Source organism: Erinaceus europaeus, chromosome 13 (genome assembly GCF_950295315.1).
Source record: "Erinaceus europaeus chromosome 13, mEriEur2.1, whole genome shotgun sequence".
Classification (NCBI taxonomy): domain Eukaryota; kingdom Metazoa; phylum Chordata; class Mammalia; order Eulipotyphla; family Erinaceidae; genus Erinaceus; species Erinaceus europaeus.
In genome coordinates this window covers 36693709-36708715 of record NC_080174.1, presented here as the reverse complement: position 1 = coordinate 36708715, position 15007 = coordinate 36693709, and the positions used below count along the sequence as shown (strand labels likewise).

The 15007-nt window shown below is 39.2% G+C and overlaps 1 protein-coding gene across 2 annotated transcripts in view; it reads left to right on the top strand.

The window, feature by feature from the left end:
• Positions 1-15007, top strand: part of KDM1A (lysine demethylase 1A) — an 81517-nt gene that overhangs the window by 52112 nt on the left and 14398 nt on the right. For both annotated transcript variants that reach the window (XM_007528735.3, XM_016190648.2), the window contains 4 exons: positions 6257-6399; positions 10021-10111; positions 12125-12259; positions 13307-13380. In XM_007528735.3, coding sequence (XP_007528797.2) covers positions 6257-6399; positions 10021-10111; positions 12125-12259; positions 13307-13380 — 443 coding nt within the window. The remainder of the gene's footprint in view (positions 1-6256; positions 6400-10020; positions 10112-12124; positions 12260-13306; positions 13381-15007) is intronic.

Below are 15007 nucleotides of genomic sequence, written 5' to 3'. Positions count from 1 at the left end.
TTTTAAAAATTTTTATATATTTTTTGGATAGAAATCAAGAAGGAAGGAGAATTAGAGAGAGATAGAGACCTGCAGCACTGTTTTACTGCTCATGAAACATTCCTCCTGCAGGTAGGACCAGATCTTTCTGCTTGGTAACAATGCATTTAGTCCTACCTAGACTTTGTTTTTCTAGCATAAATTAACTTATTCATTTTATGGAGAATATAATGAGCTACTTTGTGTGTCAGAAACTGTTAGAGTGAATTCCTTAGACACATGGTTTGTACTACTTTCTCTGCATAAACTAGTTAGTGCTTTAGGGAAGTCACTTGTTTACATTCCCAAAAAGATTCCTTATGAGTCAGAAGATGGGGAGGTAAGCAGCAGTCTCAATTAAAAAAAAACCCATTTGGATTGATGACGTATCTATTGTCCGTTTTCTTCCTTTAGACGTAATCTTATTTCCCTTACCTATTTGACAATCTAAATTAATGACTTCGAAGTGTAAATTTCTTCAACTAGGTATATTATGAACGTAACTAATTTTAATTATTTATGTTACCATAATTCTAGAAGTGTAAGGGAATATATGGGACAAGTCAGGATTGTGACTTTTATTGGCCAAGTTTGACTATTAAAGTTTTTTCAATGTGTGTTTTCTTTTTATGAGAATTTCTCTAGCTAAGTCTCAGAACTCTCTGTACTTCAAATCTCACTGTACTTACCTTTGTTCTGTTCTGCTGCTAGAGAATTTACACAGGCTGGATGTTAAAAATAGATGGGTCAGGTTGGGTGGTAGCGCATTTGGTTGAGTACACATATTACAGTGTGCAAGGATCCAGGTTCAAGCCTCCAGCCCTCACCTGCAGGGGGAAAGCTTTGCAAGTGGTGAAGCAGGTCTGTAGGTGTCTATCTCTACCTTTCCATATCCTCCCTTCCTCTTAATTTCTGTCTGTCTCTATCAAATAAGTAAAGATAATAAACAAAAAATTGACCTGGACTCATGAAGCCCTGACAATGAAAAACAAACAAACAAACAGAAAAAGATAGGCATTGTTTATGAAAGCCTAAGTGAGCTTGTAGTGGCAGAATACTTCCAGAGGTAAAAGGAGCTGACCTTCCTTTTAGATGACTTCTTAGTGGTTCATGAACCCTGTCCAAAAAATTGCTAAATTCTTTCGGGATTTATTTTACTAGCACTAGACACAAATGCTGCTATCTGCTAAGCCATATAATCTATAGGTCTAACACCATCAGAATCACACCCCTTTAGATCAGAGAACCTCAATTCTGTTAGTCATGTAAAGAGATCTTTTGTCTGTAATTTTTCATAGAGAAATAAGTGGCTTTGAAAAGGCATAACGAAAACCTATTTCAAGTGATAGACTTTCTGTTTAACCCTTTGCTAGGAAACTGTATCAAAGGCCATTTCTCAAAATACTATCTCTTAGTTTGCTATGATATGTCCTTGCTATGTTATATAATAGAAATCCAACAGTTCTTCACATCATCTTCAATGGAGCTTTAAGGAGTCATATTAAGTTGAGATAAGCCAGAAAGAGAACCATGAACATGGCATGTTCTCACTCATGGACAGAAGTTGAGAAATAAGAACAGAAAGGGGAAATACAAAGTAGAACTTGGGGGAGTTGGGCGGTAGTGCAGTGGGTTAAGCACACGTGGTACAAAGCTCAAGGACCTGAATAAGGATCCCGGTTCGAGTCCCCAGTTCCCCACTTGCAGGGGGTTCACTTCACAAGTGGTAAAGCAGGTCTACAGGTGTCTTTCTTTCCCCCTCTCTATCTTTCCCTCCTCTCTCCATTTCTCTCTGTCCTATCCAACGACTACAACAATAAAACAAATAGGGCAACAAAAGGGAATAAATAAATAAATAAATATATTTTTTTTAAAAAGTAGAACTTGGGCTGGGCTTGATGTATTGTAGCAAAGTAAAGGATTGGGGACAGAGGGCAGGGCAGGGAGATACTTTCAGATCCTGGTGCATGATGGTGGAGGAAGACCTAAGCTGGAGGTAAAAGTGTTTTGCAGAAAACTGAGAAATTAATATATATTTGGTTAGGTTTATTTATTTATTTGGATAGAGACAGCCAGAAATCAAGAGGGGAGGAGGAGATAGGGAGAGAGACAGAGAGACACTTGCAACCCTGATTCACCACTTGTGAAGCTTTCCCCCTACAAGTGGGGAACTAGGGGCTTGAACCTAGGTCCTTGTGCACTGTAATGTGTGCGCTCAACCAGGTGCACCACCACCTTGCCCCTAAAACTGAGAAATTTTATACATGTACCAACAACTGTATATAGTATAGTATATTATATATACTATATATAATACTGTATACTACATATATATATATACTGTATATAGCATAGTATAGTATTGATCCCCCGAATTAAAAAAAAGAAGAAATAAAGAAATCCAGCAATTATCCAACACTGGTAGACTCTCTAATCATTTGCTAAGTTCCTTTCTCAGGATTTAGTTTTAGTACTTATAATGGTCAGGTAAAACTAACATTTTTGTGACTTATGTTTAGAGATTTCCAATTATTTCAACTCCTTTCCATAATTACCTTTGGAATAACAGGCTAAGGGAGAATGAAATGACAAGAAATAAATTTCAGGGGACACTTAAGGGAGTCATTTGCTAAAAGTCTCTTATCTGGGCAGAGCAGAAATAGCTTACAAGCTTAATTTAGAAATAGATTTAGGATTTAAATATATCAAAAACATATTTTGGTTTTCTTCCAATTAATATAGGATTCTTCATGGACAGAGAAGCATTTTATTACTGTTTTCCAAATAGTCCTTTATTTTCAAAGTAGCATTTTAAAGTTAATAGAAAAAGTTATCCCTGGCAACATTCTTATATTTGCTTAACAAGACAGAAAATGGGTGAGGCCTGACAACTATTCCCCATAGTCTTTCTCATGAGTGGCATCTCGAGTTAGGATAGTGTGCCAGAGATGCAATCAGGTCTTCTTGGTATCATTTAGATGTGGCAATAGTTTTTTTTGTCTGTCTTTTGTTTGATTTTGTTGTTCCCGTTACTATTCTGTTTCCTCCTTATTTTTTATAGTTTTGCTTAATTTCAGCTTTCTGATAACATCTCCCTTGCCACACTCCACCAACAGCAACACCACCACCCTGGTCTAATTGCCTTTCTTTTGTCCATTTCTATGCTTTGACTTTCCCATTTTGGTTTCTGTACCGTCTGTTCTTTATTTCTTTGGTTGTTGCAGCTTCTGAGCTAACAATGCTTCTATCATGCTGTGTGTTTAAAGCCTTGATTTTACTGCTGTCGTACAAAACTAAACTTGACATGGCTGTTGGGCTGTTATTTACAGTTTATTTCTCTCTCTGCTGCACTGGTTAAAAGGACACTGTCAAGGTATTTTTTCATAATTTTTCAAATCATTTTCCTCACTGTTTACAATGATCCATTAAAAGCTTACAAGTTAAATCTTTCCAAAGATCTTCTCCATCATACATTCACACTGGTTTGTTGTTGTAGAGTTGCACCTATATGTTGGGCCAGTGCCATTTGAGTTTTGTCATTAGAAGCGCATGTAAAAACATCAAGTTACTTTGTGTATAACGTAGGCTATAAAGGGAAAAAAGAGTAATGAATCAGGTGGGCTGTTTAGCAAATACAGGGAAGAAATGAAAGGTCAAATTTGGTCTCTCTAACCTTGACAGTGTCCCTTTAAATATTTCTCTACCACACACCCTGGACCCCAGTTAAATAGCCTGAGTGCTGCATAATTTTTCAATATGAACTTTGTTATGTGACTGCTACCCTAAATGCAAAGATTAAAGCTTTTCTAAAAACAAGCCATGCAGTTGACATTGGAAGAGCTTTAATCTGTACCATTTGCACACCTGTTTATTGACACATTCTGCCCTATTTTAGCGGCATATGTGATCTGGTTCCTCTTGCTGCTATAACATTCTCTTACTAAGCATTTTAGAAGCAACACAAAGAACCAGCACTTCTACATACTCCAGGAAAAGCAGTCATGCACATTACATTTGTAACCAACTAAGATCTTATATTAATAATTTTGTAGGTTCCATGTTGAAAAGAAGCCGATTTCTAGAACCATCTTTTTAAACATCATTGCAGGAATCACAATGATTGTGAATTTCAGCATTGCTTTAAGCTACTTTGATTGTGATCACATTAAGTGAGGAAAGAACTGATCAGAAAGTAGGTAAATTTCCTGACAAAGTCTCTTCTCATGTCAGCTCTGATAACCATATAATTACATATAATTAGGACAAGTTGGCACAGCATCAGAAGCTCCTTTCTCTGGCCATGGAGTTGAATGGTTAGGGCACATGTGATTCATCCGCCAAGCCCTACATACTGCCTAATAGATAGACAACAAACACCAGGCATCCAAAGCCTGATTCTCTGCCTTCTCAACATACACATGAAGAATCTAGAGATTTTTACTGCTTAATTTAAGGAGGTTTTTTTTTTTTTTTTTGATCAGAGCACTGCTTATCTCTGGCATTGAATTTGAAACTTTGAACTCTCAGGCATGAAAGCCTTTTTGCACAATCATTATACCAATTCCCCCAGCAAAGAGGGATTCTCTAAACCAAAGATTTCCTGATCTCTCCCCTTAGTTGGTCTTTTAAACTTGATTTTTAAAAAAGTTTTGGTTCAGGGGTCAGGCGGTGGCCAGTGGGTTAAGTGCATGTGGCACAAAGCGCAGGGACCGACGTAAGGATCCCAGTTCAAGCCCCCGGCTCCTCTGCAGGGGAGTCGCTTCACAGGCGGTGAAGCAGGTCTGCAGGTGTCTATCTTTCTCTCCCCCTCTGCCTTCTCCTCCTCTCTCCATTTCTCTGTCCTATCCAACAACGAACAACATTAACAATGGCAATAATAATAACCACAACAAGGCTACAACAACAAGGGCAACAAAAGGGGGAGAAAATGGCCTCCAGGAGTGGTGGATTCATGGTGCAGGCACCGAGCCCAGCAATAACCCTGGAGGGAAAAACAAAAAAAAGTTTTGGTTGAACCTTTTATTGTGTCTGTCATTTTTTTTAGTTCATATGAGAGCTGCATGCACTCTTTCCTTTTCTATTTTGTAGATGGTGCTTCCACTTGCTCTTTTTGTCATACTTCGGCTCATCTCATAGTTACTTGGGTGACTTACTGGTTAAGGGGCAGAGGGTAGTGCTTCAAAGCTGTCTTATTATAAAAGGCAAAAACTAAGTAGTGATCCTTTCTAGTTAATTTTCTCTGAATAAAATAATTCTTTCTCCCCAGGCCATAATACTTAACATCAATGCATTGTTTTCTTGTTACTGATTTTTAGATTAACTATAAAGTGAAATTATATACTTTGAATCCCATCCATAGCCCTGTTGATGCCCAGCTTACCATAGCAAGATATGCTTGTCTTAAATAATTATTTTCCTTCTGTAGTGATTACATAAATTCAATGGTAGAACTACAAATAAGAGTTTACGTTGAGGCTGGATTAAGCATAGCAGTTGTGCTAATTAGTTGGTGGTATCAGTAGGCAGGGACACAGCTGGAATGAGTGTGGCCTTGCAGTTTGGTAGGCTCTACTTTCTATCTGTTGTCTTCCATAATAACCAGGAGCCAATCGTAGTTCCCTTTGATGTATAGGTTCTCTGTAAGCTTTAGACATCCATTCTGGACTTAATTGGTGGCTTAAAATATTATTCCTCTGAAAAAGAATTAAGGAGTATTCTTTTTAATAGTCATGAATTTCACTTCTCTCTTCCCTATCCCCACCTGAAATTCTGTCATCTCAGAGGGGCAGCAGCTACCTTGAGCTTCTTATTTTTCCATCCTGTCCTTACTCTGGAAGGTCCTCAGGTGTGTTGGTATAGTTTTTGTTCTCGTGGAGTTTTCCAGTGTGTTACTTGCATGTCAGCCCAGCTCAGCTCAGTGCATGTCAGCTCCAGGGCAACTTGTGCTCCATATAATTCCAGTTAGCACCAATGTGAATCCTGTGACTGTTCATAGAGGTGGAATCTCAACTGTGTAGGAAAAGGTGGGAGACTAGAAAAATAACAGGGCTAAAACATTTCATATCTCATTTGATGGAATTGATCACTTCATAGAAAACAAAGTCTGAATCATTATCATACAAGATTTCCCCTGTGAAATTACATATACTAACTTTTAATAAACTGTAGAACATTTGTTTTTATGGATGCTTGTGTCTAGTCTTAAGAGAATCAACTCTGCTATACTTTGGATTTTCAGGTTCCTAAAGAGAAAGATGAAATGGTAGAGCAAGAATTTAACCGGTTGCTAGAAGCTACATCTTACCTTAGTCATCAGCTAGACTTCAATATCCTCAATAATAAGCCAGTATCCCTTGGTCAGGCCTTGGAAGTTGTCATTCAGTAAGTACTTTATTGCTGCTTATTGAACAGTGTATTCATTTAGAGATCTATTCATGTTTTAAGTTTTAAATCTTATTTGAACTACTTTTCACTTGTTTCTATGTTAAATTCAAAAGTAAAACTTTTAAAAATAATTGCATGATGGCCCAGGAGAATTCTCAAAAATTAGGTTCTTAATTTAATTGCCAGTATTACATGTGCCCCAGTGATACTCTAGTTCTTTCTCTCTTTCTCTCCTTTCTTCCCTCTCCCTACTCCATCGTTAACAAAAATCTGTAACAACTACATGATCCTTACTTACTACATGATCCTTAACCTCTCATTTCTAAAATTTTCAGATTTTATGAAATTTCAGTGGGCCATGACATCCTTAGTTGGTGGTTTTTTGTTTTTGTTTTTTGGCCATCAGGGTTATCTCTGGGGCTCCATGCCAGCACTACAAGTCCACTGATCCTAGAGGCCATTTTTTCCATTTTGTTGCCATTGTTATTGTTGTTGTTGGATAGGACAGAGAGAAATGGAGAGAGGAGGGGAAGACAGAGGGGGAGAGAAAGATAGACACCTGCATACGTGCTTCACTGCCTGTGAAGCGGAACTCCTGCAGGTAGAGAGTCCCAGGCTTGAACTGGAATTCTTAGAACAGTCCTATGCTTTGCACCAGGTCTGCTTAACCCACTGCACTACTGCCTGGCATCCTCTTAAGGTGTTTTTGATGAGTATCTGCTTTGTGCTGCAAAACTGACTCTTGGTCAGAGCATATCTCTTTTTTATTTTTGAATGAGTTGTGTTTTGTTTTTTATTTTCTTCCCCTCCAGGGTTATTGTTGGGGCTCTCAGTGCCTGTGCTTTTTTTTTTATATACTCTTTTTTAAAAAAATAATTACTTATTCCCTTTTGTTGCTCTTATTGTAATTATTGATGTCGTCATAGTTGGATAGGACTGAGAGAAATGGAGAGAGGAAGAGAAGACGGGGGGGGGGGGCCCAGAGATAGACACCTGGAGACCTGCTTTACCACCTGTGCAGCGATTCCCTTGCAGATGGGGAGCTGGGGGATCAAACCGGAATTCTTAAGCCGGTCCTTGAGCATTGCGCCACCTGCGCTTAACCCGCAGTGCTACTGCCCGATTCCCAGTGCCTACACTTTGAATCCACTACTGCTTCTAGAAGCCATTTTTTTCCCATTTTGGTGCTTCTGTTGTTGACCTTGTTATTACTATTATTGTTGCCATTGATATTGTTGTATAAAACAGAGAGAAATTGAGAGAGAGGAGGGGAAGACAAGAGAGGGAAAGAAAGATAGACACCTGTAGGCCTGCTTCACCGCTTGTGAAAGTGATCCCCCACACACAGGTGGGGAGCCAGAGGCTTGAACCAGGATTCTTATACCGGTCCTTGCACTTACTGCCAAGTGCACTAACCTGCTGTACTACTGCCTGGCCCCAGGGTATTGTTTTAATACTATGGATTAGCAGAGTAACAAATGTAGTCTATAACGAATAACCAATCCACTAAATAACTCCTATTCCTTTACAGTTAACAAGTCCTGATTCAAACCTCTTTCACAATAAAGTAGATTGGCATATAAAGTACACAATTACTCATTCATATATGGTGTCTTATAGCCTTGCTTTATGTATATATGAGGTGTGTGTAGACAGTCTCTAAAAACTGTTAAATATCAATTCCCCTCTTTGAAGGGAAAATAAATTTCAGATTCTCAAAACAATTTAGTCTTTTTTTTTTTTTTTTTTTGGGATAGAGACAAATTTAGGAGGGAGTGGGAAATAGACATGCAGCACTGCCTTACCACTTGAGAAGCTTTTTCCCTGCAGATGGAGGCCAGGGGCTTGAAACTAGGTCCTTGAGCATGGTACTGTGAGCTCAACCAGGTATGCCACCATACAGCCTCCAACAATGTGGTCTTAGAAGAACTTTATATAAATGACCATGTCTGTAACCTGTACAAAATCAAGCTGTCTTAAATACATAGATTATAAACCAATGTTTTCTCAGTATGACATTTCAGCTAATATTGCAAACTAATATATTTTAAAAGTTGCTGTTAATAATTCTGTCTACTGTTGTTAACAAAAATGTTAGGGAATCTGACTGAATAATATTTGTTATAAAAATATCATATATCTTGGGAGTCGGGCAGTAGCACAGTGGGTAAAGCGCACGTGGTGCAAAGCGCAAGGACTGGTGAAAGGCTCCTGGTTCGAGCCCCCGGCTCCCCACCTACAGGGGAGTCGCTTCACAAGCAGTGAAGCAGGTCTGCAGGTGTCTGTCTTTCTTGCCCTTTTTCTGTCTTCCCCTCCTCTCTCCATTTCTCTCTGTCCTATCTAACAAAATGACAACATCAATAACAACAGTAATAACTACTACAGCAATGAAAAACAAGGGCAACAAAAAGGAGAATAAATTTTAAAAAAAAGAATTTTTAAAATATCATATATCTTGGGTCCAGGTGGTGGCGTACCTGGTTGAGTGTACATGTTACAGTGTACAAGTACCCAGGTTCAAGCCACTGGTCCCCACCTGCAGGAGGGAAGCTTCATGAGTAGTGAAGCAGGACTACAGGTGTCTCTGTCTATCCCCCCTTCCTCTGGATCTCTGGCTGTCTCTATCCAATAAAGATGATAAATACTTTTTTTAAAATACCATATATCTGGGGGTCGGGCGTTGGTGCAGTGGGTTAAGCGCATGTGGCGCAAAGCGCAAGGACCAGAGTAAAGATCCCGGTTCCAGCCCCCAGCTCCCCACCTGCAGGGGAGTCGCTTCACAGGTGGTGAAGCAGGTCTGCAGGTGTCTATCTTTCTCTCCCCCTCTCTGTCTTCCCCTCCTCTCTCGATTTCTCTTTGTCCTATCCAACAACAAACAACATCAACAATGGCAATAATAATAACTACAACAACAAGGGCAACAAAAGGGGGAAAAAATGGCCTCCAGGAGCAGTGGATTCATGGTGCAGGCACTGAGCCCAGCAATAACCCTGGAGGAAAAAAAAAATACCATGTATCTTTTTACCAACTCCCATTCTTCCTATCCCATGAAAATCATAAGCAGACAAATAATGTAAGAATTGCAAGAACTCCTTATGTAGCATCTCTGTTAGTGTCCACTCTCTCTGACCATTCTGTCATGTCTTGCTCTGTTGGTCATATATGGAGTGGCAGTACTTAAAACAAAGGGGTCAGCACAACTACGGTCTGTAAGAAGTGAGCAGATAGAAAGGAGGACTTTAGAAATGGTTACGTGGGGCTCCAGTTACTTTTCAGTTTGTCCAAGCAAAAAAAGACCTAGACTGTAAGTATCATAGTCATATGTTCTTGCTCAAAATGTAACCTTTGGAGACTTGAGAGGATATTCTGGTGTAAAAGTGCTATCAATATACAGTCTTGGAGGGCCTAGGATAGTTGATCTCCATTCTCAGAGGTTATTCTCCTTTGGGATCCAGCAGTGCAATTTGGTGGATTAAGGAGATATCAACCAGTTTTTTCGGAATCCTCTTGGTAGAGGGATTTGGAAGTTTGGGATTTGGAGGTTTTGCTCAAGCTGACTTTACTCTCATTGGTCTTAGGGATGTTTAAAGAAATTCATGGATATCTTGTCTTCTTTAGGTTACAAGAAAAGCATGTCAAAGATGAGCAAATAGAACATTGGAAGAAGATAGTGAAAACTCAGGAGGAATTGAAGGAACTTCTTAATAAGGTGGAGTTCTGTATTTTCACCCCTACAAAAGCCTCTATTTTAAAAGAATCTCTCCACTCCCCATCTTTATTAGGAGAGGAGGTCTACACAGCTGGGACTCATTATTTCTAAGAAAAGAAATAATCATCTAGTAAAAGTCACTGTCTTATCTGTCAGGTTTTCTTTTTTTGGTAGATTATTGCCAGGTGAAATAGATCTTCCCTGTGCCAGATTCCTTTTGGCTGTTCCAAAGATGACTGACCTCTGGTGAATACTATGATTAGAGGGAAATGGCCTCTCCTGGAGTCAGATTTCCCCTAATGAAGATTACAAGTTAATGATCAAGACCATAATTCATTGGTAAAAATACTTCATTTGAAGTTCCAATAATGACCCATCTCTTGCCTAGTGGTATTGCTATTGAAGGATTTTTGACTATTGGGAGGTCGGGCAGGAGTGCAACTGGTTAAGCACAGGTGGCACAAAGCACAAAGACCGGCCGAAGGATCCTGGTTCAAGCTCCTGGCTCCCCACCTGCAGGGGAGTCACTTCACAGGTGGTGAAGCAGGTCTGCAGGTGTCTACTATCTTTCTCTCTTCATTTCTGTCTTCCCCTCCTCTCTCCATTTCTCTCTGTCCTATCCAACAATGACAACATCAGTAACAACAATAATAACTACAACAACAATTTAAAAAACAGGGGCAACAAAAAGGAAAATAAATAAAGTTTAGGGGGAGGAAAAAAGGATTTTGATTATCACCACCATTCGGAGCCTAGGCTCTAGACTGGGAATTGTTTCTCGTCATCCTACCAGCTACAAACACCCATGGCCTAGGAAGAAAACATGAAATGATAAAGTACTATGGAGTACTTTATAATTCAAATTTTGGGTGTCTCTTATGCTCTAATTCTTGCCTAACTTACTCTAACTTACTCACTGTACCACATTTCTTCATCCTGTCCACATGTAGACACCTCCAGCACACCTTTTTTTTTTTTTTTTTTTTTTTTTTTTACTAACTCCAGCACACCTTCTTCATGGACTGTGTGTGATACAGATGAAATGTGAAGAATATGTACAGTGTGACCTACTTGCAAGATAGCTGTGGGGTCCCCAGTCTCAAACTTAATTATCGCACTTGTCCTATATAGTCCCATCAGCATCCTGAAAGAAAAATACTAGGAATAGTTTCTTTAGGTTTTATGTCATGATTTGACCTTTTTAATATTAAAAAAAAAAGTCTGTGGCAGGCAAAATAGCTCACTTGGATGCTTGGCCATGTATGCAACCCAGGTTCAAGCCATTAGCTGCCACTTCATTAAAGCAAACTTAAGTGTTGTAATCCCTTTCTCTCTCTCTCTGCCTCTTTACCTCTGTCTAAAAAAAGAAGATAAAATAAAATAAGCCATGATATTTTTTCCTGGAAAAGTTTTTGAGAATAGACTTGTTTGCCCATTGGTTAAAGACTTGATACCTCTATGTTGAGCTATATATGATTTTTCCCTGTTCTAAAAAATCATAATGTATACAAGTTATCTAAGAATTCCAAGGACCACGGATGTATTGTTGTGTGGAAAAATGAGAAATGTTATGCATGTACAAACTATTGTCTTTACTGTCAACTGTGAAACATTCATCCCTCAATAAAGGGAAAAAAAAAAAATTCCAAGGACCAAGACCCAGCAGTGATGCATTCATTGAGCACACACATAACAGTGTGTAAGGAACTGAGTTCAAGCTTCCAATCCCCACCTGCAGGGGTTGGGGGGGGGGAATTTCACGATCATACTACATAGGACAGTCCTGCAGGTCTCTGTCTCTCTAACTCTTTCTCTCTTTCCTTATTTACCCTCAGTTTCTATCTCTATCCAAAGTAAGAAAATAAATAAAATATTAAAAGAGAGAATTCCAAAGATCTTGCTGAATTGTAGTCTTGTTTGACATAAAACTATTTAGGGGAGGAGCCAAAATATCTGATTTGCAGATGTATTCCAAAGCTATCTGGAATGATATATTTGTATATTTTCTCTTAGATGGTAAATTTGAAAGAGAAAATTAAAGAACTTCATCAGCAATACAAAGAAGCATCTGAAGTCAAACCACCCAGAGATATCACTGCTGAGTTCTTAGTGAAAAGCAAACACAGGGATTTGACTGCCTTGTGCAAGGTATGGTATGGTATAATATGTGCCAGGTTTTTATGTTCTTTCCTAAGAAATAGTAAAGGTCTGGAAAACATTGGAAAAGAGAAAGCCACTAGTTAATCATAGTTGCCTACTGTAGTGAGAAGAATAGGATCTAATAAACAAGAGCCATGTGAACTTTATGGATTAGATTGCCTTGAGGGTTGTTTTTGTTTGTTTAGTCATTTACGAGAGATAGAGAGAATCAGGTGCATCACTCTAGCATATGCAGTTCTGGGGTATGAACTCGGAGCTTTATGCTTGCAAGTTCAGCACTCTTAACCACTGTGCCGCCACCTGGACTACTAAAGAGTTCTTATTTTCATACAGTTATCCTTTCACTTAGATTTCATTTAGCCTTTTTGCCATGGTTTAATCCTGACAGTTTAGAATAATGATACTAGAGTTTTTTTGTTTGTGTTTTAGAATAATAATATTGAACATGACTTAAGAGCCACTTATAAACTATCTGGTTGAAAAAAATTGGGGTTTTGCATCTGCATAATTACATTGCACCCAGTAAACTATGTTCTTTTAGTTGGGAGTAGGGAGAAGGTCACACGTAGTGCTAGGGGATTTTACTTGGATTCTTACACATGGTAAGATTTTACATGGGTTATTGCACTCTTTCTTGCTATTTCCTGATCCATCAGTTAGAATGTCTAAGTATTTTCTGGCCACATGACTTCCTGCTACTTCTCACCTGTAATGTAACATGGTGTCACCACCGCCTTACTGTAGGAAACCTGAAGTGCTTATCTGGTCCATATTTAGGAAATAATAGTTACTATTTATTCTTATTCATCCTTGCTCTATACCAGACTAGTATATTTCTTCCTTTATTTCCTCCTCCTACACCTTGTTGCTCCCTCCCCCACCCCCCCAATACCAGCATCCTACTCTAGACTCAATATGTAACTCAGAACAGAGATCATCCCTGAGCTCTTGACCCAGGCCTTACAGTTGTGGTGTAAGTGTCCAGGGAGGTGTCTAACCCATCTAGATATGCCTAAGTTCTCTTAATTTTACCAGGAATATGATGAATTAGCTGAAACACAAGGAAAACTAGAAGAAAAACTTCAAGAATTGGAAGCTAATCCTCCAAGGTAAGGGAAACAGACATTCAGAGGGATTGTTTTTACTATTCTTGTTAGATTTAGTACAAAACACAATAGGCTTTTATGCTCAGTGAATGGATTAAGAATTGTTAAATTAATGGGAGGTATTTGCATACATAGATACCTGCATGTATACTTTGCATACATACCTGCTTGTCAGGTTCCTAAATCCCCTACTCTTGTAACATTTTAAGAGTGTCCTAGTTACTTAAATGAAAATTATCTTCTCTGGGACAAAAGACTGTATTGCTTTAAAGCTCCATAAGTTTAAGAATAGGTAAGTACTAGAGCAGCCTGGGCAGGTGGTACATGGATGGAGGATTAGATTCTCAAGCATGAGGTCCCAAGTTCAGTCCCCAGGCTTGTATGTGCTGGAGTGGTACTGTGGTTCCCTCTCTCAGCTAAATAAATACTTTTTTCCCCTGGCAATTATCTGTTCAGTAAATGTTTTGGCTCCCCAGAACCAAGCAATAAATATATTTTTAAATAAAAACAAAAGGAATTTTCTTTCCACTGGAATTTTGATAGTAATGCATTTTGTGGAGATCTTGTGCCCCATCTTACATCTAGCCTATACATGTATCCGCTCAGTTCTGTTAAAGATTTTTGTTAAAAAATGTCATACTTTGGGTAACCCAGGAAGTGACTTAATAAAGTGTTGGACTCTCAAGCATGAGGTCCCAAGTTCAATCTCAGGCATCACATGTGCCAGAATGATTCTCTGGTTTTTTCCTGTTCTCATTACTAATTTTTTAAAATGTTTATACTTCGGACAGTCTGGTGGCTCACCTGGGAGAACACACATGTTGCCATATGTGAGGAACTGGGTTTGAGCCACCAGTCACCATATGGAAGCACCTTCCTAGTGGCTGGGGTAAGATGCTTCACAAGTGGTGGAGTGATGCTGGGCTATCTTTTCTGAAAGAAAAACAATGGTAGCCAGGAGCAGTGGAATCATACAGGCAATGAGCTCCAGTAATAACCTTGGTGACCCCCCCCCCAGCCTTTATTTAAATATTAAAAGTTTTAAAACAAATCTATATAACACATGGTAACAGTATAAAGAGGAAAGAGGTCTTCCTTCTCCCCCCCTCTTTCCCCCAACAAATGAAGTGTGATTGTACTTTGCTTTATATAGTGAGTTTGGTACTGCTCTAGTCACAAAAAATGAAGGAATTACTAAGTCAAATAAGATCCTACTTTTCAGTTAGAATTTCTTGGGACCAGGCGGTGGCGCACCTGGTTAAGTGATCACATTACAGTGTGCAAGGACCTGGGTTCAAGCCCCAGGTCCCCACCTGCAGGGGGAAAGCTCCACAAGTGGAGAAGTAGGGCTGCAGGTTTCTCTGCCTCATCCTCTACCTTCTTTCAATTTCTCTCTGTCTCTATCCAATAATAAATAAAGTAAGTACTCAAGGACCGGTGTAAGGATCCCAGTTCTAGCCCCCAGCTCCCCACCTGTAGGGGAGTCGCTTCATAGGCGATGAAGCAGGTCTGCAGGTGTCTTAACTTTCTCTCTCCCTCTCTGTCTTCCTCTCCTCTCTCCATTTCTCTCTGTCCTATCCAACAACGAACGACATCAACAATGGCAATAATAATAACCACAACGAGGCTA